At 36.1% G+C, this 27,794-nt stretch overlaps 2 protein-coding genes across 2 annotated transcripts in view; one reads left to right on the top strand and one right to left on the bottom strand.

The window, feature by feature from the left end:
- The window catches only part of ACAD11 (acyl-CoA dehydrogenase family member 11), a 94,787-nt gene that overhangs the window by 37,181 nt on the left and 29,812 nt on the right, over positions 1-27,794 (bottom strand). The window contains exons 8-13 of the mRNA XM_019436507.2: positions 27,050-27,156; positions 25,694-25,820; positions 18,947-19,024; positions 18,047-18,185; positions 12,951-13,058; positions 11,472-11,570 (exon numbers count right to left, since the gene is read on the bottom strand). Coding sequence (XP_019292052.2) covers positions 11,472-11,570; positions 12,951-13,058; positions 18,047-18,185; positions 18,947-19,024; positions 25,694-25,820; positions 27,050-27,156 — 658 coding nt within the window. The remainder of the gene's footprint in view (positions 1-11,471; positions 11,571-12,950; positions 13,059-18,046; positions 18,186-18,946; positions 19,025-25,693; positions 25,821-27,049; positions 27,157-27,794) is intronic.
- ACKR4 (atypical chemokine receptor 4) lies at positions 5,750-11,110 on the top strand. Its single transcript, XM_019436561.2, has 2 exons — positions 5,750-6,024; positions 9,217-11,110. Exon 2 carries the CDS (start codon positions 9,226-9,228, stop codon positions 10,276-10,278), a length of 1,053 nt encoding a protein of 350 aa, XP_019292106.1. The 5' UTR covers positions 5,750-6,024; positions 9,217-9,225; the 3' UTR covers positions 10,279-11,110.

The raw sequence follows: 27,794 nt of genomic DNA, 5'->3' as shown, positions 1-27,794 counted from the left end.
CCTAGGAATAAACCTAACCAAAGAGGTAAAAGATCTGTACTCTGAAAACTATAGAATACTTATGAGAGAAATTGAAGAGGACACAAAGAAATGGAAAAATATTGCATGCACATGGATTGAAGAACAAATATTGTTAAAATGTCTATACTACTCAAAGCAATCTACACATTCAATGCAATCCCTATCAAAATACCACCAGCATTTTTCACAGAACTCGAAAAAACAATCCTAAAATTTGTACAGAACTACAAAAGACCCTGAATAGCCAAAGCAATCTTGAAAAGAAAAAGCTAGAGGCATCACAATTCCAGATTTCAAGCTATATTACAAAGCTGTAGTCATCAAGACAGTACGGTACTGGCACAAAAACAGACACATAGATCAATGGAACAGACTAGAAAACCCCAAAATGGACCCACAACTATATGGTCAACTAATCTTCAACAAAGCAGGAAGAATATCCAATGGAAAAAAGACAGTCTCTTCAACAAATGGTGTTGGGAAAGCTTGACAGCTTTATGCAGAAGAATGAAACTGGACTACTTTCTTATACCATACACAAAAAGAAATTCAGAATGGATGAAAGACCTAAAATGTGAGACCTGAAACTATCAAAATCCTAGAAGAGAACACAGGGAGTAACTTCTTTGACTTTGGCCATACCAACTTCTTTCTAGATGTCTTCTGAGGCAAGGAAAACAAAAAGCAAATATGAACTATTGGGACTACCTCAAACTAAAAGGCTTTTACACAGTGAAGGAAACAATCAACAAAACTAAAAGGCAACCTATAGAACGGGAGAAGATATTTGTAAATGACATATCTGATAAAGGGTTAATATCCAAAATCTATAAAAAATTAATAAAACTCAACACCCAGGCACCTGGGTGGCTCAGTTGGTTGAGGATCCAACTCTTGATCTCAGCTAAGGTCTTGGTCTTAGTGTCGTGAGTTCAAGCTCCACATTGGGCTGTGTGCTGGGTACAGAGCCTACTTAAAAAACAAAACAAGAAACCTCACACCCAAAAAACAAATAATCCAGTTAAAAACGGGCAGAAAACTTGAACAGAAATTTCTTCAAAGTAGACATACTGATGGCCAACAGACACATGAAAAAATGTTTGTCATCACTTACCATCAGGGAAAAGCAAATGAAAACTACAATGAGATATCACCTCATACCTGTCAATGACTAAAAACACCACAAAAAACAACAGGTGCTGGTGAGGATGTGAAGAAAAAGGAACCCTCTTGCACTGTTGATGGGAATGCAAACTGATGGAGTTGCTATGGAAAATAGTACGGATGTTCTCAAAAAGTTAAAAATAGAACTATCATACAGTCCAGCAACTGCACTTCTGGTTATTTACCCAAAGAATACAAAATCACTAATTCAAAGGGATACATGTACCTATGTGTTTATAGCGGCATTATTTTTTTTTAATTTTTTTTCTTAATGTTTTTATTTATTTTTGAGACAGAGAGAGATAGAGCATGAGCAGGGAAGGGGCAGAGAGAGAGACACACACACACAGAATTGGAAGCAGGCTCCAGGCTCTGAGCCATCAGTACAGAGCCCAATGCGGGGCTCGAACTCACAGACTGTGAGATCATGACCTGAGCCGAAGTCGGACGCTCAACCGACTGAGCCACCCAGGCGCCCCAATATAGCGGCATTATTTATAATAGCCAAGATATGAAAGCAGCCCAAGTGTCCACTGATTGATGAATGGATAAAGAAGTCCTATATATGTATACAGTGGAATATTATTCAGCCATAAAAAAGAATGAAAGCTTGCCATTTGCAACAACATGGATGGAGCTAGAGAGTATAATAGTAAGTGAAATATATCACTTGGAAAAAGACAAATACCATATGATTTCACTCAAATGTGGCATTTAAGAAATGAAACAAATGAGGGGCATCTGGGTGGCTCAGTTGGTTAAGCATCCAACTCTTGATCTTGGCTCAGGTCATGATCTCATAGTTTGTGAGTTTGAATCCCATGTGGGGTTCTGTACTGACAATGTGGAGCCTGTTTGGGATTCTGTCTCCATCTCTCTCTACCCCTCTCTGGCTCATACACTCACTCTCTCAAATAAATAAACTTTAAATAATAATAATATGGGGCACCTGGGTGGCTCAGTTGTTGAGTGTCTGACTTCGGCTCAGGTCATGATCTCGCGGTTCGTGAGTTCAAGCCCTGTGTCAGGCTCTGTGCTGACAGCTCGGGGCCTGGAGCCTGCTTCAGATTCTGTGTCCCCCTTTCTCTCTGCCCCACCCCTGCTTGTGCTCTGTCTCTCTCTTTCAAAAATGAATAAACATAAAACAATTTTTGAAAATAATATAATAATTTAAAAAATGAGCAAAGAGAAAAAAAAAGAGAGGGAGAGGCAAATCAAGAAACGGAATCTTATGTTTGTGGGAATGCAAACTGGTGCAGCCACTCTGGAAAACAGTATGGAGGTTTCTCAAAAAATTAAAAACAGAATTACCCTGGGGCACCTGGGTGGCTCAATAGGTTAAGTGACTGATTTTGGCTCGGGTCATGATCTCGTGGTTTGTGGGTTCGAGCCCTGCATTGGGCTCTGTGCTAACAGCTCAGAGCATGGAGCCTGCTTAGAATTCTGTGTCTCCCTCTTTCTCTGCCCTTCCCCACTCATGCTCTGTCTCTCCCTCTCTCTCAAAAATAAACATTAAAAAAATAAACAAATAAAAAATAAAAGTATAATTACCCTATAACCCAGCAATTGCACTACTAGGAATTTATCCAACAGGAATTAGATACATGAGTACTGATTTGAAGGGGCACATGAACCCCAATGTTTATAGCAGTGCTATCAACAACAGCCAAATTATGGAAAGTGCCCAAATGTCCATCAACTGATGAATTAAGAAGATGTGGTATATACTTACAAAGGAATACTACTCAGTGATTAAAAAGAATGAAATCTTGCCATTTGCAACAACATGGATGGAACTGGAGGGTATTACGCTGAGTGAAATACGTCAGAGAAAGATAGGTATCATATGATTTCACTCATGTGTGGAATTTGAAAAACTTAACAGATGATCGTAGGGGAAGAGAAGGAAAAATAAGATAAAAACAGAGAAGGAGGCAAATCATAAGAGATTCTTAAATACAGAGAACTGAGAGGTGATGGGAGTAAAGGGGTGAGAAAAATGGGTGATGGGCATTAAGGAGGGCACTTGTTGGGATGAGCACTGGGTGTTATACGTAAGTGATGAATCATTGGATTCTACTCCTAAAGCCAAGACTACACTGTATGTTAACTAAGTTGAGAATTAAAAAAAAACAGAATCTTAATTATAGAGAACAAAGTGATGGTTACTAGAGCAGAGATGGGAGGGTTGGGTCAAATAGGTGATGGGGATTAAGGATTGCAATTGTTATAAGCACCAGGTGATGTGTGGAACTGATGAATCACTATACTGTACACCTGAAACTAATATAACACTATGTTAACTTTACTGGAAAAAATTTAAAAAATAAAAAACAAAATGCACGATACATTTTTGGAAGAAATCACACGAAATAGAATGGATATGAATGTTTATGTTCATGAGGGCAAAAACCTGCAGTATTAACACAAACAGCAAGTTCACCTGCCTGTGAAGTTTATTTCTATTCTCATGGAAAACAGATGACAAAATTACAAAATTGAAGAAGTGACCAAAGGGTATGCAACTAGGAGCATATGGGAAGATGCGGTTCAAGGGGCAAAAAGTTTCAGTTATGCAAGATAAGTCAATTCTGGACATCCAAGGTACAATCATGTAACTATAGTTAACAATATTATATTGTATACTTGAAATTTGCTAAGAGGGAGATCTTAAGTTTTTTACCCATCACCCCCAAAAAAGTAACTATGTGAGGTGATGGACAATGTTAATTTCCTTGATTGGGGTGAATATTTTACAATGTATACATGTATCAAATTATCAACTTGTACACCTTAAACAATTTTTAATTGTCAACTATATCTAAAGTTGGAGGAAAAGGATGTGTAGCTGAAAAATTCTGGAAAAATAGTACTATTGAGATGTGTCAGGCAGTTTATTAATACATTTTCTTTTTTTAATGCTTATTTTATTGGAGAGAGAGAGAGAGAGAGAGAGAGAACATGCAGGGGATGGGCAGAGAGAGAGAGAGGGAGACAGAGGATCTAAAGCAGTCTCTATGAGAACAGCAGAGAGCCCAACACAGGACTGGAACTCAGGAACTGTGAGATCATAATCTGAGCTGAAATCGGACACTTAACCAACTGAACCATCCAGGAGCCCTAAAATATTTTCTTGAGGATTTTTCTTTAAGTTTTGGTGTTTGTTGGCCTCTTAAGTTTTATAGCTTGTTGTGATATATTTCTCATCAAAAAATATTTTTTTAACGTTTATTTTTGAGAGAGAGCACAAGCAGGGGAGGGGCAGAGAGAAGGGGACAGAGGATCTGAAGCAGGCTCTGTGCAAACAGCAGAGAGCCGATTCTGAGCTCAAACTCATGAACTGCGAGATCCTGATCTGAGCCGAGGTTAGATGCTTACACAAATGAGCCACCCAGGTGCCCCACATCTCTCATTTTAAATACATACTTATATTTGTACAAAAACAAAACAAAAAAAACAACAAGAGGTAAGAGGAGGAGAAAAACCAGATAGTCTAGACAGGCAGGATAACATTAAGTGCAGTGTCTGTCAGCAAGAGACTAATGATCAGTCGTGGTAAGAAGAGATGCCTCTTTCCGAATAAGTGTGCTAGAGCCTGCTCAGGAGAGCTTATAATTAATGCTCCCCTCTTAGCAACCTTGCCTTCAGTGACTTCACATTGATACCTTAAAGTTGGCCAGGGTGGGAGTATTTACACATTGGAAAATGACAAACACCACAAATCCAGGCACTGTGTGCGTGTGTGTGCGTGTGTGTGTGTGCGCGCACGCGCATCCCCGAGCTGGTTTAGCTGCATGCAAATGACTTTCTACAAGAGTGGTGGATTACAAGGAGAAACTGGCAGTACTCTCAGACTTATACTGTGGGAAGATGAAGGAAGATGAAGGCCCAGTGACTTAGAGCCTCTTTTCTGTGAATTAACAGGAGACTTTGATCAACTGCTTGCAGAAAAATTGACATTCCTCTAAAAGGATTTCTGCAGGTGGAGACTGAGCCTACCTAGTCTTGCAGGAGAAAGGAAATAAAGGGAATTATTAATGCAAATGTAAGGAAAGTCAAGCTCAAATAGACCCCCAAGGGCTTAATCTGCATGCATTTCTTCTCTAATTTTCATTTGTTTGTTAGCGTGGGAAAAACAATGTCCCCAGACAAAAGGATTTTGAAGGTTTGTATGCTGGTCTTTGAAGAAGAAGGTTACAAGAAGGCAAGAGAATTTAAAGTCATGGGGAAAGACTTAACTCTGGCGTCAAGGACAAAGAAGAAATATAGCAAAGCTAAGAAAGAGTACTTTAATAGTTTAAGTAAAATATTAAATGATGTGGCATAAAAATATTAAGTTCTATAAATGCCTAGTTGTTACTCAGAATTTAGTCTGCAATAATTCAGTCTTCAAAAAGATAACTTTCTGAGGTAAAGTCATTTTTCTTTTCTAGACAAAATAACTTTTACAAGTTATTTCTCTAGATGCTACCTATGAGCGCTCATTAGCTGCCTTGACTCTCAGGGTGAATTCTTTCAGTTTGGCGATTGGTTCCTCAGCTGCAGACACATTCTTGTTCCCTTCATCTAAGTGGAAACTCTGAAAGTTATGTAGTTTTCGAAACAAGATGGAATTCTTTCAAGTTTGTATCTTAGGACACTTAAGAACCTGGATTTGACTTCCAGGATGGTTATACAAAAAGTAAAAGATCAAGTGCTCACAAGGTTAAATTTCAGGAAAGCCCTCTTGGATGCAAGACAAAGGCGGGGTGTAAAACGAAAACAAAAGTAGCTTGAGTTAAAGAGGTCATTTGATTTTAGTCTTCACTCAAGACTGCTCCTCTCTGCCCACTGAAACAGGTTGGTTTTTTCTTTTTCTCATTCTAACTTGGATAAGATTGTTTTTTAAAGCCCAAAGACTTTGTATATTTACCTATGTAGAGGGAGTCTTGATGCATAAAAGTCTAAACGTTTATATGTGCAAAAAAGAGCTATTTAAAAGCAGCTATACACTTTAATCTTAAAACTTAAATCTGAAAATAGCAGGATGAAAATATTTTATTTCTGGTATTATTTTAATACCATTACTTGCCTATACAGCTTTGTTAATGAGAAAATAAGTTTTGCTCTACCTTTTTTTTCTACTTTGTTTTATAAATGCTATCTTTTTTGTTGTTCTGGTAATAATTATAAAGACATCTAAAATGTATTCCTATATATCTGCTGAAGGATCATGTCTGCAAATAATTTCCAGTCCTTGTTTTACTTACTCATATTTTTAATAAGATTCTTATTTAAAAAATATTTCCTTAATGTCTTGTATTATTTGGGCATGTTATTCCTTATCACCAGGTTCAAGATTTGTGATGAATGAGAAAGAACAAAGTGCATACTGTGTTAATAATTAACACATAAGAAAATGATGATCAGAATGGTCTTCCAGATTGTAACTTTTCAAATAACCTTAAGGATAAAAATAGTCATTTTAGATTGTTAGCACCTGGTTTTTACATAACGAAAAAAGTTCTTCTATGTGGCATATTTCCTTGGGGGGCCTTCTTTGCTTTACTATCCAAAAAGGGTTAGTAAGAATAAGAACATTCTTTTGAAAATGTACAAGTTGGCACACTGTTTTAATTTTTTTTTTTTAACGTTTATTTATTTTTGAGACAGAGAGAGACAGAGCATGAACGGGGGAGGGGCAGAGAGAGAGGGAGACACAGAACCAGAAGCAGGCTCCAGGCTCTGAGCCGTCAGCCCAGAGCCCCACGCGGGGCTTGAACTCAGGGAACGTGAGATCGTGACCTGAGCTGAAGTCGGACGCCCAGCCGACTGAACCACCCAGGTGCCCCTACAAGTTGGCACACTGTTTTAAAAATAGTAGTTTCATTAATGATTCCCTAAGAATGTTAGAGATTCTTCCAACTGCAAAAGCAATCAAAGGGAAACAGAACGGGTAAGGAAGGAGCAAAACGAAACTCAGCACTAAAATAAAAACACCGAAAGTAATTTTTATATACTTTTAAAAACTTGTGAATTCTGTGCAAGCTTATCTTACTTCTATAGGGTGTTAATAACCAATATAGTAAAATAACTAGTGATGAGACAAGAAGATTCCTGGCACATCATCTATCCATTCTAGAGTAATAGCTTTATACCTCTGCTGGTAAAACCTTTAGTTTAACAAATATATACTGAGCACCTAGTGTGTGCCAGGCACTCTCCAAGGTATTAATTAGAAACATAAACCCAATAAGTCACACTCTTAGGGAACTTAAGTACAGAGGGAAAAGGTAGTCTAGGAAACCCATCTTTTCCATAGGATGGGGTCCATTCTCTAAGAGTGAATGTAGGTATGTATGTAGATATAGCTATTGGATCAGGAAAGTCTTCTGGCAAGGTGAGATCCAGGTTAACTGAGGAGGAAGTGGCCCTTTAAGGGAAGAGCAGGAAAGAGTCTATTAGATAAAGGAACAGAATGAGTAATGATGAAGATATGTGCTGCAGCATGGTGTATGCCAGCAAAGTGCTTCAAATGAGTACTATTACTGTCTACAGCGTAAGGCATATAGTAGAGAAATGTAGCAGGAACCATGGGTAGGACCACATTAGGGAGGGACTCTTGGGCATAATGCTAAGGAGCTTGGATTCTATCTTTCAGGTGAAGAAATGTGTCTTTTAGGGGAGAGCTAAGCAGAAGAGTGACAGATTGACATTTTAGAGATAGCGCTCTGGTGGCAGTAAGAAAAAAAAATTTTTTAATTTATTATTCAGAGAAAATGTGTGTGCACATAAGCAGGGGAGGGGTCGAGAAAAAGGGGGGTAGAGAGAGAGAATCCCAAGCAGACTCTGCCTGTCAGTGCACAGCCTGACACGGCTCGAACTCACGAACTGTAGTATCATAACCTGAGCTGAAATCAAGAGTTGGATGCTTAACTGACTGAGCCAGCCAGGCGCCCCAGAAAAATATTTTATTTTTTTGATGTTTAATTTTTTGAACAATGTTCTGTCTTTTTTAATGTTTATTTATTTTTGAGAGAGAGAGACACACACAGACACAAAGTGTGAGTGGGGGAGGGGCAGAGAGAGAGGGAGACACAGAATCCAAAGCAGACTCCGAAGCAGCTCTGTGCTGACAGCTCAGAGCCCAAGGTGGGGCTCAAACCCATGAATGGTGAGATCATGACCTGAGCCGAAGTCGGACACTCAACTGACTGAGCCACCTGGCGCCCTGAAAATAATTTTATTTTAGATGAACAATTTAATTTACTGACAATATACTGCATAAGAATCACAAAGTTGTATATGTAAAAAATAATAACATTGTTATTCCTTTTGCTGAAATCTAATTTTTCATATGTTAAAAACTATTTTGTGGGTACCTGACTGGCTCAGTTGGTAGAGGATGTGACTCTTGATCTTGGGGTTGTGGGTTCAAGCCCCATATTGGGTGTAGAGATTACTTAAAAAAGGTAAAACCTTAAAAAAAAAACCCAACTATTTTTACATAAAAGTCATTACTTTCATTTAGGGTTTAATGACTAAGAAAATTCCTCAGGGTATTAATTTTATCTTTCATGTTTAAATCCTAGCTCTTACACACAGACTTGTAAAACCAAAGGATGAAAAAATAACCTTGGGGATATATTCCTAAGTGGTTTCCATTAAAAGGTTTCAAATTTCAAAGAGTGGCAGATTCAGTCTCACCTATGTTATGGAAACAATCTATTCTCTAGTTTTTGTTGTTGTTTTTAATATTTATTTTTTTTTGAGTGTATGCATATTTATTTTGAGTGTATTTATGTGTGTATGCATAAGTGGGGAGGGACAGAGAGAATCGCAAGCAGTTTCCACAATCAGCATGGAGCCTGACTCCTGTGCCTGTGAGATCATAACTTGAGCCGAAATCAAGAGTCGGATGCTAACTGATAGAGCCACCCAGGCGCCCCAATAATCTATTCTTGAGTAAAAGAACAAATACATGCTAGATCAAAAATTGTTTCCTTTTAAGCAATATTAAAATGAATATTCTGTATTCCTTTTGACATTTAGATTGGAGCCATGGCTTTGGAACACAACCAGTCAACAGATTACTATTATGAGGAAAATGAAGTGAATGGCACTCATGACTATAGTCAGTATGAAGTGATCTGTATAAAAGAAGAAGTCAGAAAATTTGCAAAAGTCTTCCTGCCTGCCTTCTTCACAATAGCTTTCATCATTGGAATTGCAGGCAATTCCATAGTAGTGGCGATTTATGCCTATTACAAGAAACAGAGAACCAAAACAGATGTGTACATCCTGAATTTGGCAGTGGCAGATTTACTCCTTCTATTTACTCTGCCTTTTTGGGCAGTTAATGCAGTTCATGGGTGGGTTTTAGGGAGAATCATGTGCAAAGTCACTTCAGCCTTGTACACTGTCAATTTCGTCTCTGGAATGCAGTTTCTGGCTTGTATCAGCATAGACAGATATTGGGCAGTAACGAAAGCCCCAAGTCAATCAGGAGTGGGGAAACCATGCTGGCTTATCTGTTTCTTTGTCTGGATGGTTGCCATCTTGCTGAGTATACCACAGCTGGTTTTTTATACAGTAAATCACAAGGCTAGGTGCATTCCCATCTTTCCATATCACCTAGGAACATCAGTGAAAGCATCAATTCAAATGTTGGAAATCTGCATTGGATTTGTAATACCCTTTCTTATTATGGGAGTATGCTACTTTGTCACAGCAAGGACACTCATCAGGATGCCCAACATTAAAAAATCTCGACCCCTCAAAGTTCTGCTCACGGTGGTTATAGTTTTCATTGTCACTCAGCTGCCTTATAACATTGTCAGGTTCTGCCAAGTCATAGACATCATCTACTCCCTGATCACTGACTGTGACATGAGCAAACGCATGGATGTTGCCATCCAAATCACAGAGAGCATCGCACTCTTTCACAGCTGCCTCAACCCAGTCCTGTATGTTTTTATGGGAGCATCGTTTAAAAACTACATCATGAAAGTTGCCAAGAAATATGGGTCCTGGAGAAGACAAAGACAAAACGTGGACGAGATTCCTTTTGACTCAGAAGATCCTACAGAGCCAACCAGTACTTTTAGCATTTAAATGTAAAACTGTCTCTTGCTTCGATTCACATGAATGATGCTTCTCCCCAGAGAAAACATCTGCTTTATTCTGAAACTTAAATGTTAAACACTGTGGTGCCAACTTATAACAATCAAAAGGTGGGGGAGGATGGGAGAATGTAGCGGCCAGGAAGAAGAGGAAATGAAATCACAAGTGCACAAAACATGAACTTAACATTAACAATATAGGAAAATAGTATTAACAGATATTAATAATAAAAACACTATGCTATAAATTAGGCCATCTGAAACAGATTAATACAGAGGCTTATATAAAGGAGCATTTATAATTATTTTAAATGATCTAAATTTTAATATAAGAATGACTTCACTGCATAATTTCAGTACTTGAATAACTATACAGCAAAATTTAATCCTTTTTTCCCATTTCATAGTTTGTGATTTCGTAAGACCCCAGACAGAATAACAATTTAACAATAAAAAAATACATAAAAAGCTTTAATGGCCCTTTTAATACATCCGTGGTAATTTTTTTTTTCTTTTTCTTTTTCGTTTTATCCCTGCTAGATTTCTGAACACATAATTTGCTTCCATGATGTCAACTTTCTTTAATAATAACTTGGTTATCTTATTAGATTTACATGTATACTCTAGAAGAAATCTTTAGATAATCATTTTTATCCAGGTTCCAATTTTATGACTTCCTAAAGGGCTCATCCATTTATGTGAGTCTATTACCGAGGGTTAAGAATACATTTTCTCATGTATAGATTCTTATTTTTTTGCTTAAGCACTTGTATTTTTAAGCAATGAAGAAACATGACACAATAAATGATTTCTAATAACATGTACATCTTATCTCTTTAAATACAATTATTTATAAGTTATATTTCATTTAATATATCCCTATTAAAATTTAATTTTGATAGAAATTACCATGATCACAAATAGTGTGCGCGGATATGAATTTTCTCTCATAAACCTTAAAAAATTGTGAATTGTAAAACTGAAAAAAAGACATGTTTTCTGCTCTTAAATATCACCTAATCAAGATATGTTATTTTAAAATTACTTTTCTTTTTAGCAAATATTTCTAAATTTCAATATGCTTTTAAAGGCAGAATTTAAGGAACTATGATCACAAAACTAATAACTATGTATCACATTATTCTAGCACAGCACCTGGCACAAAGGATGGATCTGAATACTCACCACTGCTCCACCATTTCTTGCCATTAATTACATAGCTATCTCCGTCTTGTTGGATGCTACATTCAATATTTGTGGCATCACTTGAAGCTACATCGGGCTCTATAAATAAGCAAAGGTTGAATTTATGGGCAGGCAGACATCATCTACTTACAAAAGAGACTTTGAATAAGGAAATGTGAACTCTTTGAGGATAGGGGCATGTTCCTTCCCTTCCCCCCATCCCACCCTGGTCCTCCCATAACCTACACATAGCAGGTATTCAAAAAGTGTACATTGGAAGAATGAATTTCGAACACTGGGATCAGCAATCTGAATTGTGTTCTTGGCTCCCTCACTGGTACATGATTTGAGATAACTCATGGAATCCATTCTCCAAACATCAAAACTAGATTAAAATGTTGTTCTTTATTTCCCACAGTGAAAATATACTAAATACTTACAAGTCAGATTTCCATATAATTTACTATTTTAGACAATTTCTAACTATGCCTTGAGAATTCCATCTCACCAATTTATTCTGCATGCTCAACACAATGTCTTCAGAAAGTTTTTCATGGGACACCCTTACACAACTGCTTTATTATATGGCATTTCAGAATGTAAAGTCTAGCCCTCAATCATAGTAATGTGCACTTGTTAATATCCTGCTTTTTTAAATGGGTCCTTCAGATATTTTGTGTATTCTATTTCTAAAACTAGAAACCCAGTTCCTTTAGCCGGAGCGGTGTACTTGCTCTGTAACCTCCAACTAGTGCTTTGTAGAAAACACATCATACTATAGGTGTTCAATAAATGCCTCTTACTGATTTTAAATGAAGATCAGTTTTGCTATTATAAACATATGCAATATTATAGAAGAGTTTAAAATCTGGCCAGAATTATGGCCAGATGACATATAGTTTAATTCTAAACTCAACTATAGAATGACTTTTTCCTTTGAAGAATTCGTTATTGCTGTTTCCTATGTACAAATGGTACCAAACCCATTTTCATTAACATGCCCCTAATTTTACTTCCCCACATGAACATAATTTGAACAATGTGACTAGCATTGGTGAATGTTCTATTTTTCTAGGTTTATGGCAGGGTTAAATATTTTGTATCAACATAAAATTATCACAAATATGAGTATTTCATCATAAGGGCAAAAAAGATATTAAATATCCATAGATAACAATTTTTGAAATGCTAGTCAAAAGATTATGAAGTTAGGTTTACCCTGCGCTAAATGGCTAAAGTAGACAGGCAGAAAACATCAGCTGTGGTAGCCTCCCAAATGGGAGGGCAATTTTATTCTGCACATTTAAAAACGCCAATATTTGAAACTGCACTCAAAACAATCATATTTACATTTCTAGCCATGGGTGAATTTGCCTGAAACACAGAGGCACCTCCCTCCTTTCTTTAGCTCATCCATAATAGCTAATAGTTATCCAGGATAACTCACTGCACAAGGGGAGAACCGTGATTTGCTTTTACCTGTCATACAGAAGCAGGACGTAATGTTTCCTTGAAGAAGAGGCTCAAGCCACTGCTGCTTCTGCTTTTCACTTCCATATAGGTGGAGCACCTCCATGTTCCCTGTGTCTATACATAAGAAAAAACATTTCTTTTACATTTAAAAATTTATCAATACGAAATCCAAACTTATGTTGACAATATACACATGTACCTTTTAAGTATTTGCTAACAAAAATATTTTGAAACATAAAATGTAAATATAATTTATAATGAAGATATGACATAGTTATTATAAGTATATGGCATTTGGTGCACATTTATTCAACTTGTGAATTACACACACTTGTTTGCTTCATCTCAATAAAGCATGGCTCTAATGAAGTCTGACTCAATTAGGACTAAGGGAAACAATTTACTGGCTTAATCTTTCCCGGCTCTCTTGCAAATATGCTCTGCTAGGGGTGATGGCTCCTGGAAAACAATTATCATTACATGTTCTATTGAGAATCCAGCCCTGAGACTCCTGTTCCTCAAGCATACACTGTGCTTTCTAACTTTCATACATTTGCTTGTGCCAAGCCTTCTCTCAAGTACAAATCTACCCATCATTCCTAAGTAAATTCCTGCTTCTGAGCCACTTGCATTGTGAAGAATCTCTGATTACCCAGTCAGAAATATCTCCTTCCTCTGAACTCACAGAGCAATTGTCTCTACCTCTACCAATGCTCTTACTTCTGTGTGCCCCCTACCATCTAGAAAATACCAGGTCGAATCTCGAGAATGCTAAACACAGAATCCCTGATAGAAAGTGACGGCAGATAACTTCAAAGACCCTTTCCAACACATCAGAGGGTGTTGTTCAGTGACTGACACACTAGTATCATTCTCATATAAAAAAAAGAATACTTCATGTCTGCTATGGAGCAAAATGCTCTAGAGGCTTTCCTCTGATATTCACTCCTATCAAACTTCAAAAAATGTTATCTGAAACCCTTCCTTTGAAAACTGATTACTCAAAATTTTGAGGAAGCATTTTTCAATATCACCTCTTAAAATGACATTATGGATAGTCACTGAAATGCCTATGAAAACTGAGTTAAATCCATGTTAAGTCTCTTAAAATATGTTTGCACTCTGGTTAGACACTACTAACAGAGCCAAAGTTATACTAAAATGCACAAAATTCGTATAGATGAACAAATTCTTAAAATTTGTTAAAGCTTAAAAGCTTTTTGAATGAGGGAAAAAATGAGTCCTCAGTTATAATTAATGAAACTCATCATTTTCTTTGCTTATTTTAAATTGTTTCTTGTTACAGTTCCAATGAAGTAAATACTGAATTAGATCTTTCCAAAAATTATCAGTTTATTCTGAGAAGCTGGCAAAACAAAGTTATATTTTACAGGATGGGAAAAAGCCTAGGTAAATTATTTCTACAAAAAAATCACCAGCCCCCAAATCAGCCCCAAGGCCCCCAAATTTTCTAGTAAGAGCTTTAGAATTAAAAATTCCTATTTTCAGGGGCACCTGGGGTGCTCAGTCGGTTAATCGTCCAACTCTTGATTTCGGCTCGGGTCATGATCTCATAGTTTGTGAGTTCAAGCTCCATGTGGGGCTCTGCACTGATGGCACAGAACCTGCTTGGGATTCTCTCTCTTTCCCTCTCTCTGCACCTCCCCCGCTGGTGCTCTTTCTATCTCAAAATAAATAAACATTTCTAAAAAATTCCTATTTTCAATATCCCAATATATAATACTGTATGACTTAATGAAGGGCAAAAAAACAAAAGACAAATTGGGAAGCTACATATGGTTCCCATAAGGTTTTAGAACTATTTGAGCTTGAGTAGAAATTCACCTTTTATGCTTAAGAAAACTCCCAAAGTATTTAATTGACATCAGTTACATTCCCTTCTTCATCTGCTCTGGAAATGCTCCAAAACCCAGTCCCCAAGGGCTTCATGAAGATAGCTCCACCACAAAGAGTAAACGCCTAGTGTTCTACTTACAGTTTTACACATCTTTGTTTGCTAAGGAGAGTAGCTGATCAAACTTTGGTCAAAGAAAATGTATTTTCCTGGCCAATTTAAAAATTTCAGCAGAACGGTGATGTCATTTAGATAATACAACTAATAGACTCATGAAACTTTAATACTAGAAATTTTAATGCTAGAAAAAAGGCCTTCCAGTGAAAAGTGAGTTCACGGGTCAAATGAAGAAATAGTGGCAGAGCAGTGTCTACAGAGGAAGACTTCTGTGGCATTATTTTTCATATTATGACCCATTAGTAGGTCATGAAATAAATTTAATGGAATATGGCTAACATTCTTTAAAAAATGAAATAGATCAGAATAGAATACATTAGATTAGACTCAGTGGAAAATATCTGAATATGTTGCATGCAATAAGGGAAACTATTATTTCACGAAACTCTTTTTCAGTCCCCCCGCCCCCTGCCCCCTGCCTTGTACAATCCATCCACAAATATACACATAAAACTACATAGGCTACATACTGGGTCACAATTTCTTACTATGAGTAGCAATAAAAAAAAAAGTTCTAAATAAAAGACTACCAGTAATCCTTCCATGAAATTATGCCCCCTTTGTAGCAAAACATAATAGCTTCACACAAATGAGATGAAATCTTTAGAAATTCTAGGATAGATTTCTTGATTTTTACAATAGCCTCATTATTAGATTAAAATATAGTACAGCAGTAATTTGATAAACTGGTGTTTTGAAGAGGATTTCCTTCCACTTACCACGTCAGGGATAAGTTCAACTATCATCAGAAGTCCATGAACTATCTTAATAGTTGGAAATAAATGAGAGTTAAAGTCCAGGGTGCAAACACTGTGCTATGCAACCATATTGTGTTTTCTCTCAGACATCCAACATTCTTCTTTTTGGCAGTTCCATCCTTCATTAACCCTTTTTGAGAGAGCTTTAGCACTAGAGCCATACAATAAGCACAATAGGCAATATCAAGGTCTAACTTGTGCAGTGACAACATAGGATATCATACCATCATCCTTCTACAACAAATAAAATGTTATTCCTTGACTAGTAGCAACAGAATAACTAAAGTAACTTGGGGGGAAAAAACAAAAGACATTTACAGGGTCTACCCTAGACCTACTGAATCAAATCTTCAGGAATGGAGCCTGCGAATTTGTTTTTTAAGTTCCTTAGCCAGGTCTTTGGCAAATTCAGGTTTGAAAACATCTTCTACAGACTACATTCTAGGTTTATACCTTCCATATTACCTTTTTAAAGAAAAATTGGCCTTCTTTCCTTATCCTTCCAATTTTTAATGGCATCCTTTGGAGGCATCCTTGACTCCCTCATATCCAATCAGGAAATCCTCTTTGCTCTTCCTTCAAAATATATTTAGATGGGGCGCCTGGGTGGCGCAGTCGGTTAAGCGTCCGACTTCAGCCAGGTCACGATCTCGCGGTCCGTGAGTTCGAGCCCCGCATCAGGCTCTGGGCTGATGGCTCGGAGCCTGGAGCCTGTTTCCGATTCTGTGTCTCCCTCTCTCTCTCTGCCCCTCCCCCGTTCATGCTCTGTCTCTCTCTGTCCCAAAAATAAATTAAAAAAAACGTTGAAAAAAAATATATATATATTTAGAATCTTTCCACTTCTATTCCACTGCTACCAGAACAAACAAATCCCCATCATCTCTAACTAGGATTATTACAAGAGACTCCCTGCTTCCTTCCTTCCCTCGTTTTGTTAATTCTCAACATAGTAGTCAAAGTGATTCTTTTAAAGCTGAAGTTAATCTTGTCACTCTTCTGCTCAAATCTCCCATGGCTTCCCGTTTCACAGAAGGTAGAAGCCATTACCTACCCTATAATGCCCTTTCCTCTCTGCTATCTTCTCTTACTAGTCTTCCTACTACGCTGGCCTCCTTGGCTATACACCAATCACACTCTTGTCTTAGGGTCTTTGCATTTTCTGTTTCCTCTGCTATGAAAATTCTTCTCCCAGATATCAGCATGGCTAACTCTCTCATCTTCTTTAAGTCTTTATCGAATGTCATTTTCTCAGTAAGGCCGATCCTGACCATTCCATGTTAAATTGTAATTTGCATTTCTTGTTCCCTAGCATTCCAGCACTCCCCCCTACCCTAAGTTTTTTATTCCCAAAGCACTTTTCATCTTCAAACTTACTACATAATTTACTTATTATATTATTTATTTTTAATGTTTATTTATTTTTGAGACACACACACACACACACACACACACACACACACAGAGTGCAAGTGGGGGAGGGGCAGAGAGAGAGAGACACACAGAATCTGAAGCAGGCTCCAGGCTCAAGCTGTTAGCACAGAGCCCAATGTGGGGCTCAAACTCAGAAACTGTGAGATCATGACCTAGGCTGAAGTCAGATGCTTAACTGACTGAGACACCCAGGTGCCCCTATTATTATTATTTTTTTAATGTTTATTTATTTATTTTGAGAGAGACAGAGAGTGCAGGGGAGGGGCAAAAAGAAAGGAGAGAGAGAATCCCAAGCAGGCTCCACACTGTCAGCTCAGACCCTGACAGGTCTCGATCCCATAAACCGTGAGACCATGACCTGAACCAAAATCAAGAGTTGGATGCCTAACTGACTGAGCCACCAAGTGCCCCTATATTTATTATTTATTTGTTTCCCTCCATTAGGATATCAGTTCCATGAGGGCAGGAATTTTTGTGTATTTTTTTCCTTGATATATCCCAAGGATCTAGAACACTAAATAATTAGTGAATAGATGGAGAGACAGGCTAACCAAAAGAGTTAGAACTCTCTAGCCATTCCAACTAGCCATAGAAATATCCAATACCCAATCATGAAACTGCAATCCTTATACTGCAATCCCTTTGGTGGTGATCTCTATTCACTAATACTCTTAATGCAATGATGTTTAACCAAGGAATAATCCAATGAGGACACTGGATCCATTTTTTAATATTTAAATCAAAGTAAGTGAAAAGTAAAACTACAGACAAGTTTATAAATCCATGATTTTGTGTAGAAAAACTTCCTGTCATAAAATAGACAAATTTCAAACACTCCTCAAAATATCTGAGAAAGTTTCGTTTTTAAATAATGTAGTAACCTGGTGCTTGGCAGTTAAAGACGTCTGGAGCAAAAAAGCATTTTCCTGTTTCTTCAGCAATCAAGGCATAGTCCACCTGGCTGAGACCGCTTACAGCTGGCAAAAACAAGTTCCAGAGGCCTTCTGCTTTGGCCATTTCCTGTCAAGGTGATGAATATGCCAGTGTGATCATAATTTACCATGAACTAAAATAGTTTATTTTTAAAAGATATTGTTATTTATACTTTTTGCAATTTAAAAACACTTATGAAATTATTCATTTCATTTATCCTACAGTGTGTGAAACCAAATAGTTATTAATTCATTATAAAACAACAATCAAAAGGCATTAAAGAAATGCCTTTTCCTCCAAGTTTCCCTAGATTTGGCTGAAAAACTAAAATTAAATTTGCTTTCTTGGGTACTCCTTACTGAATCACAGAATTATGATTACAGAGTCTTACAGAATTCTTACAGAATCTCCCACATTTGAGCATAATTATGCCACACATACTATTTTGCACAGTTCAGTTGCTTATGTGTGTGATGGTTAAGATTTAAAAACATCAAATTTAGATTGAGCCCAGGTGGGAAAATGTCTTGCTTGACTTCTGTCTCAATTGAGTGACAGATGGTAGTGAGTGGTGTTGACCATATTTTTTCTTTGAGCAGCTCTAAGAGGCTGTCTCTGTCTTCATCACATACCATACACAAAACACTATGTAGCCTAATTTGCATACTACATGTTCTATATTTTCTTTTTAAAAAGTTATTGATGTATTTATTCACTACATACAGAACAACAGCAAATAACAAACCGAGGTCTCAAAAAACAAACAAACAAAAAACACCTGCATTAAAAAAAAAACCAAAAACCTGTATATAAATTTTCCATTATTAAAGGTTTTCTTATTTTCTTACCTTGAGTTTATCAATCACTAAAGGTTTTTTCCATCTGTCCACTGAATTTTCATTTTGAACATAGAACTCAATTACCTCCTTAAAGTAATAACAAGAAAAAAGTTCATTAGCTAAAGTTAATACAAAGTAAATAATGCCATAAGCTGCTAATATCCAAAGTAAACATATTTAGATGAAGAGGTTTTTAAAGCTGCTATTTGATCAGTAATATTTCTTTCTGAAGCCAGTATAGGAGTATAAAAAATTCTAGAGGTTTGCTGCTCACAAAATTATGCTGCCTCAATATTAGATGACAGCCTTACAAAATCTTGTACTAAGATTTGAATGTTCCAATTTTAGCAACACAGCACACTGGATGGTCATAAGAACCCCTCTTAAAGCAGAACAACTAAAAATGCCAGAGAAAATATTTAAAATAATTTTAAAAATACATGTAGTAATGAATAGCTGTGTCAGAAGAAAAATAAGGAAATTTCTCAAAGGTCGGAAATAAAGAAGCCCGAGTTTTCAAGTGTTGCTAAAGTACTTGTTTCAAGCCACCATTAGCAAAAATTAGCAAAACCAATAGTTTAACAGACTCACACTCCCCAAAGACTACAAACTAATGATCAGATACAGAATATAAAGTATTTGTGTCCAATAGATTTCAGGAATAAAGGAAGGAATTAAAAGTATGACAAGGGTTATCAGAATAAGCCAAATTTGAAAAAGAACCAAAAAAAAAAAAAAAAAAAAAAAAAGAAAAGAAAAGAACCAAATGCAACTTGGGAAAAGAAAAACCATGGTAGTTAAAAATTCAATGGCAGTTGTTCTCAAACACCATTGGTATCAGAATCACTCGGGGCACTTGGTGAAAAGACAAGAATCCATGAGCCTTTTACTTCAATGAGCCTAGGGCTTCTGTATTCTTTACTAGCTTTGGCAATTCTGACACTCTCCAACTTTTGAGAGAACCACTGTTCTATGGATGGTTGAAAAGTAGATTAGATATAGCAGAAAAAAAATAATTTGGAAGAAAAAGCATGAAGAAATTACTCCTTTCTATGAATGAGGCACAGAAATTCAATAGAAGGAAAATATGAATGAGTAACAGATATGATGGAAATAGAGAAATGTTCTCACATCAGTCTAACTAGGGCCCAAGATCAAGAGTATAACAAGAGGGGATACTGGAAACATTTACTTCTGAGTTTTTAGAACTGATGAAAGATACCAATCTTCAAATTCAGAAAACAAAGTAAAGCCAAAGCACAAACTATACAACACCAAAGAAAAATAAAAGCTCTTAACAGGAGAAAGAGGAGGGGAGGACAGATCACTGATAAACAAGTAAGACTGAGAACTGACTTCCCAGAGCAACAAATGAAGCCAGAAATCAGTGGGACAACGCCTTCATTTGCTGAGAGAAAGTAACTGTCAACCTAGAATTCTATATCCAATAAAACAATCTTTCAAGAATTAGGACAAAATAAAGGCATTAGAAATAAAGAAACAGAGAGAGAGACAAGGAATCTGAACCATTAGTTCCCTCTCCTGAGCAAAAAAAAAAAAAAAAAAAAAAAAAAGAAAAAAAAAGAACTATCAAATAAAAGGTTACTAGCAGATTCTCATTAAAGAAAGTTGATTGCTAAAGAAACATCTGAGTTGCAAGAAGAAACAGTAAATAAAGTGATAAATATATGGGTAAATCTAAATTAAAAGCTAGCTATGTATGGGGCACCTGCGTGGCTCAGTTGGTTAAGTGTCCTACTCTTGGTCTTGGGTCAGGTCATGGTCTCGCAGTTTCATGGGTTCGAGCCCACATCAGGCTCTGTGCTGATGGTGCTGCAGATCCTGCCTGGGATTCTCTCTCCCTCTCCCTCTGCCCCTCCCCGACTCATGCTGTCTCTGTCTCTCTCAAAATAAATAAGTAAACTTTAAAAAAGTTTTAAAAAACTAGCTACATAAAACAGTAACAATAATCTCTAATTTGTGCAACTAAAAGAATCAAGATGAACTAAAATACGGTCTATGATGGCATTCTCCAATATTTGCTATTATTCATCTCTGTACTTATTTTTTTTACACTTAGGCTAGTACAATTACTAGATTAAAGGCTATGAATATTGTCACAAGTCCACATTACAAAATCATTTTCTAAAATTGTTCTATCACTTTACAGTCATACAATATTCAGAAATGTTCTTTTTATTAAAGCATGGCAGTCCAGGGTACTGATGTATTTAGTGAAAACTTCAAGAAGACAAAGGACAGCTCTTTCAAAGCCAATAGGATAAACAGCATTTGTCATTTGTGTCAGGAAGTCAGTTAAATTGGAGATTTCCTGTTTAGGGTTGTTTATTATTTCCATCCCTCGTATTGCCGTGGAAATAGTCAATGTTACTGTGTTTGATAAGAAATATATTATGCAATACATTTACAAATTCCTCATCTCTGACTACAGTTTGTGAGAAGTTATGATACTACAGTTTATGATACTACAGTTCTGAGAAGTTAAAATATGCCAATGTTTATATAATTATTTAAAAACTTGTGTGATTTAAAAATTCCTAAAGTCTATCCATTCAAGAGATCTGCAAAATCTATTTGTGGTATGGCAGGAGTCAGAATTAAAATATCTCATCAGAATGAAGTTCTCTTTAGTTCTTAGAGTATGAAAAACAGAAGGAAGCAGAAAATAAGTTTGGTGCCTGATCAGTTCTCCCCGAATAACGCCTTTAACATCTAACTTCCTCATTCACTGATTGAGATGCGGCTTTGAAGTATGTTGGTTCAGAATCTTAAATCTGAGCCTACAAATAATTTTGCCATATAATATGTTTTTCACTTTAAACTTAAGTCTATTAGAAAGAAGCAACAATAGTTCTTTGCCAGTACATTATTACATTGAGTAGGAAAATATGGCTAATGTTATCATTACGTTAAAAGTGTGTTCTCAAGAACATGTTGCTAGTTCCTGTTTTACATGCTATTTTTTAGGTCTCCTTATCCATTTTAAATAGGAAGAACTGCCTTTTAACATTTTCATAAGTAATGGGTTCTTATGTTCTCACTTTAAGATATCCAAGGAATTTCCATGGTCATTTGAATAGTTTAAATGAAGCTTATTTTTTTCCCATTATAAAAATTTGGAAAAATATGTAAAAGTATTATGAAAAATTCATTAAGAGTCTTACTAAAGATGTGTATTGCTAAAAAACTGGTGCATTATGTGACATAATCTTGCTTTCTAGACATTTTTTTTCTAGACATGATTTTTAATTTTTACAAACTTAGTTATAATAATATTGGATAGAATTTTATAGACTTTTCCCCCTCCCATTTTGAGAAAGCTAATTACTTTTCTCCAGATATTTCAAATGTCGATGTTCACAGACAGGGATTAGTATTGTTCAGAATCATTCTACAGGATAAAACATTTTTACAGATGTCGGTTTAAGATTTTTTTTCAAAGATTTTATTTTCAAGTAATCTCTACACCCAACATGGGACTCAAACCCACAACTCTGAAATCAAGAGTCACATGCTTCACTGACTGTGCCAACCAGGCATCCCAGTTTAAGATTTTTAATGGAAGAAAAAGTTCACGTTATTATGTGTGGATGTATTCTAGATCTGAACAATCTGCAACGAAAAAATGATTGTTGCTTTCCTTGCCACATAAAATATTGACAATCTTCCCTTTAAAGCTATAGACTGCTTTTTACTTATAAGAAGGCATTTTCTTTTACATTGAAAATTCTTTGTAAATATTTTCATAGCTGTATGCTATTAAGTTCAGCAGATGTATCACAAGCCAATTTGTGATACTTCTTTTCTGTGCTGCATGCTTCCTTTGATTCCCATTCACATCTATAAATGAAAGAGCAAGGCTACTTGGTTTCTTCTGCCAATTGTGGCCTCTCTTTCGAATAATCAGCTGGTTCCAAGCACAAGCATGTCAACAAATATGCTTCATTTTAGGGTGAGTAGATAGGAATCAGGCAAACTGACAGGCAAGCTGGGGGTCTACACCATACCCCCACTAAAAAAAGAAAGAAAAAAGCCAAAAATGGAGGACTCTAGAGGACTAACCCTCATGTTGAAGCCCTGGCTTCTTTGAAACGGATAATTTGTTGTTGCTGTTATTGTCTTTTTCATTTCCTTCCTTTCTTTCTTTCTTTTTAGTTTTTCTTTCTTCTTTTTCTCTTTCTTTTTCTTTCTTTCTTTCTTTCTTTCTTTCTTTCTTTCTTTCTTGTCTTTCTTTTCAGTTTGTCCTTTCTCTTTCTTCCTTCCTCCTTCCCTCCTTTTCCTTCCTCCCTCCATCCCTTTCTTTACCTTCCTTCATTCCTCCCTTCCCCCCTTTCTTTCTTTTTTCTTTCTTTCGAGTTCTAAATGTATTACTCATAGCTTAAATGTTCTCTGACTCATTTTCAAGCCAGAGTAATAATTGTACCCCCTCAGCAAGCATTACATGAGTCAGTGTACATGTACATGAGTTGTTGGTACAGTAACTGGCAGAGGAGTAAGTTCTTAATGCATATTAACTAGTGTTGTTACTGTTGATTCACTGTTTGTCTTCCTCTTGCATTTGACTGTGAAGATATCAACTCTGTTTAATATTGTCATCCTTAATAAGATTTAATATCACCATGTCCCCACCATCTAGCATAGTGACCAGCATACAGAGGTGCTCAGTGTTTGTCAAATGTTTGAAGTAAGTTTTTTGCTGAAGGTAGAATTTAGGCAAAGTCTGAATCAGAACCCATGCTCTAACTCTAAGAGCCAGGTTTTCCACACTGTTCCACATTGGCTTCCTTCTCTCTTTGATTTAGGCAACTTGCTGAATTTCTCTGGCCTCGATTTCCTCATTTTGTTTTTTGTTTTGTCTTTTTTTAAATTGGAGTATAGTTAGCACGCAGTATTACATTAGCTTTTGAGGTACAACATAGTGATTTGACATTTATACACATTATGAAATGATCACCATGATAAGTCTAAGCTGATCATTTACTTTTTTAAAGTACTCTTACAGCCTTTCATTTGAAGCAAATGCCACTACTATTCAGGAGTGTTAGAGACCTAACTCCACGGGCCACTTGCAGGTTAATTAGTCAAACAACCTGATTTCTCTTTTCCTTCTCACTCTTGCTCTCCATACCAGCCAATCACAGGAGACTCCATTAAAAATTAAAAAAAAAAAAGAATGAAAAAAGTTACCACCTGTGCTACAGCCTTCTCTTATTTCAAAATGATTTTAAGATGTGGCTTTTTCTGTTAAAGGTTATTCTTTGGTATGATCCATTCTGCTTTCCAAATCCAATTTCCATTCTCTTTTCAAAACCTTTAGTCCTCTGATGTGTCCCATTTCTGTTTTTGTGCTTTTAGCAACTTATGCTATTTCTTTAAACAAATTTCTTTATTGTTAATGGGATTTTATTTGAGGGAAAGGAGATAAATGCTGAATTCAGACTGCCATTTTGAACCAAAAGTGTTGCATTTCCTTTTTAACACCCAAAAGTTCAGAATTTTAAAACTCAAGATTGTATATGTACTAATTAGTTCATAAAGTTTCCAAAGTGATATCTTAATCACTGAACACATGTAAGAGGTGACTATTTTAGAAAGAACTTCCTCATATTTAAGTAGTATTTTCCTTAAAAAACAAAAGACAAAAAATAAAAACTATACCCTGCTTGGTCAGCAAAATTAATCTCATGCCAGATCTTTACTAACAATGTAATTCAAGCAACAATATTTATGTAATTTAAGCAACAATAGTAACTGCCTTATAAACACATATCGACTCAATATTTTTATTGAAAGAATTTTGGGCTTTTTCAGTTTCCTATTTGATTTTGTCAGTCCAGCTCTAGACTTCTCAGAATCATGGAAAATTAAAATGAGAATTTATTGTATATCTACTCATATCTATTCACATCACAGATGAAAAGACTGAGGCACCGAGAATTAAAGTTATTTGCCCATGACCATCTAACTTGTAGAAGAAATGGACTAGAATCAAACCATTATAATTTCTACACCAGTGTTCAACTCAAACACATACCTGGCCCCACCCGCCTTATGTATTATTCATAATAGCTTTTATCTTTTCTTCACAGCATTTATCTTCCTTATTTAATGTCTTTCTTTTGTGCTAAAGTGTAAGCTCTGTGGAAGCATTAGCTCTGTCTTGTTCTTTCTTTTTCTTTCAATAGTTCTCCAGATGCCTAACCCATTATTAGGGTACCTGATACTTACATGTTAACTAAATGGCTGAATGTACCATGTTACTTCTCTATCCTCAGTGAACTTATGGTTATTTACTTAACACCTTAAAATAGTAACTTATGGGGAGAGAGGTAGTATATCTGTGAATAGGTTGAAATGATATGCAAAATTTTCTGGTTATGTCCACCTTATTTACTCTGCAGTTTTCTTAATTCTTAAAGGAGTCTATAAAGAAAAAAAAAAAGCCTTAGGCAAAGGCCCTAAAGTAATGCTTTACTCTAATATATTTAGGATCTCAACTTTACAACAGTTAATTCCCTTTGACTGAATTTTAATTCCAATCATTTATCTGTAGCATTCCCTTGACATATTTTAGAAACTTATCAGCTTCTGCAGTAGCTCAGTGCTAAGGGGAAGAGTGGAATGAGGTAAGGATAGGATAGGATACCATGGTACTCCTAGAAACAGAGATAACAGACGTCATTCATCAACAGTCCTTGAGCACAAATACATTCTATTTGTTTGGATGGTACTTACTTTTTCAGCTGGAAGGATGTGTTGTTTCATGAAATGCTTCATCCTAATAAGAACTTCCTGGCCTGTCTTACTCTGTACAAAAAACTGCTGGGAAGTATCAATCTGTGGTGGCGTAGTACCAAAAGTCCTTTATTAAAAAAAAGTAATAAAGGTGTCCAAAATCATTATTCTGTACTTCTGAATATAATGTGAAGACTTCCCCAACTCCCCCAAAATATACCTCAGGAGTAGCCATATTTCTAATTTCTTAAGTTTTTCATATTACGGAATGAATGCAGAATCCCTTTACTTTGAACATTAAACGCTAATGCTGAAAGCACTACTTGGTAAAACATAAGCCTGGCCTGACCTTAATCAGTGGTAGTTTTGAATCTTTATTAAAGCCACTTATCACAATCTCTAAAAAAAGCAAGTGAAGAAATTGAATAGATTTAGTAATTATTCTTAGTATATTCCTCACAAGTACAACTGTTGGCTGTCATTATAAACAAGAACTTTAAAGATCTTTATGAAGAGCAACACAGTCAGCTGTTATGTTGAGGAGAACACAAATATCCATCTATAAATGAATTGTAAGACATAACTGTCCTAATGTTATGCCACGGGAACTTACGGCTTGGACAGTATTTCCAGGGACACCATCATCCACGCACTCAGTAAGTGCTATAGATCACAGCACTTAGATGGGAGTGTGTGGTTGGCAAGTGAATTAGATGCCTTGAAAAGTGCTCCACTGATGGAGATATGGATTTCAGAGACACTTATGAAGTGATTGAATAAAGTTTCATGAAATATGATAGAAAAGAGCAATACTGCTAAAGTTAATAAATCATCTTTTATGTTACTTTATTTTATTTTTCAGAGACAGTGTGTGAGTGGGGGAGAGGGGCTGGGGAGAATCCTAAGCAGGCTTCACACACAGTGTAGAGCCCCACACGGAGCTCAATCCCACGACCCTGGGATCATGACCTGAACCAAAATCAAGAGTCGGATGCTCAAACAACTGAGCCACCCAGGTGTCCCTGTAATATGTAATTTTAAATAGGTATATGTAAGTAACTTATGTTACGTTCGTTGAATCGAAACATTTGAGAGTTTTATCTATGTCTTTAAAAGTTTATAGACTCAAGTTGGCAAAAAAAATTACTTTTAATCATGAATATGGATTATAATTTTTTTTTATATTTGAAGTCTTTTGATTTTCAGGCCTATAAGAGAGTTACCAAAAAACTACTGTGATTGGCAGCAGCAATCCCGGTGTAATCAATAAAAACAGTCCCTATCCCAAAGTTTACAACCTTCATATATCTAATAAAGGCTCTAATTTGAGGTATCCAAGGAATTCATTTTGCTTACCGTTTTGAGAGTTGTAATCCAGTTTCTGCCAGAGGTTGCACAATCTTGGCAAACAGAAAGCTATTCTCAGATGCATTATTTCCCTGAAGATATCTACGATATACTCCCTATAAATAAATTAACATAGAGCAATTAGGATTCATTGAAAACTGTTCTTCAGCTATCTAGTCTTTCCAGTTTCCCAGCTATGAGTCCCTAAACTCACAAGGTATCAAGATGTAAATCAGATCACCAATTCTACTTATTTACATGCAAGGATAATTACACCTTCTTAAATTAAAGAGTTATACATGCATAATTTGGTTGACACACTCTTATCCTAACAGAATTATAACTGGAAATCAAATCAAACTTGAAAATGAGTTCAGAAGCTAACAAAGATACCAAATTGGCAAATTATATCACCTCTAAAGATCACTATTTTCCCTTCATACTGGAAGAAAATCTACAGACACAAAAATAAAGTAAAAAACAAACAAACAAAACAACTATAAAACTAAAGAGAAGGCAATGACATGATCTCTACGAAAATTTTCCCTCATTTTTTTTGACTCCTAAATTAGTTAACTGTCTCCTTGACCAGTGTTAGTTGAATTCTAATTAGTTTTTCTTTCTTCTCCATGTTCTTTTTTTTTAAAGTTCATTTATTTTTAGAGAGAGAGAGACAGAGCACACATGCAGGGGAGAGGCAGAGAGAGAGAGAGAGAGAGAGAGAGAGAGAGAGAGAGAGAGAGAGAGAGAGAGA

This window comes from Panthera pardus, unplaced genomic scaffold (assembly GCF_024362965.1).
Source record: "Panthera pardus isolate Hobbes unplaced genomic scaffold, ASM2436296v1 HiC_scaffold_16, whole genome shotgun sequence".
Taxonomy (NCBI): domain Eukaryota; kingdom Metazoa; phylum Chordata; class Mammalia; order Carnivora; family Felidae; genus Panthera; species Panthera pardus.
The sequence above is the reverse complement of the archived record's forward strand: the minus strand, read 5'-3'. Positions and strand labels throughout refer to the sequence as shown.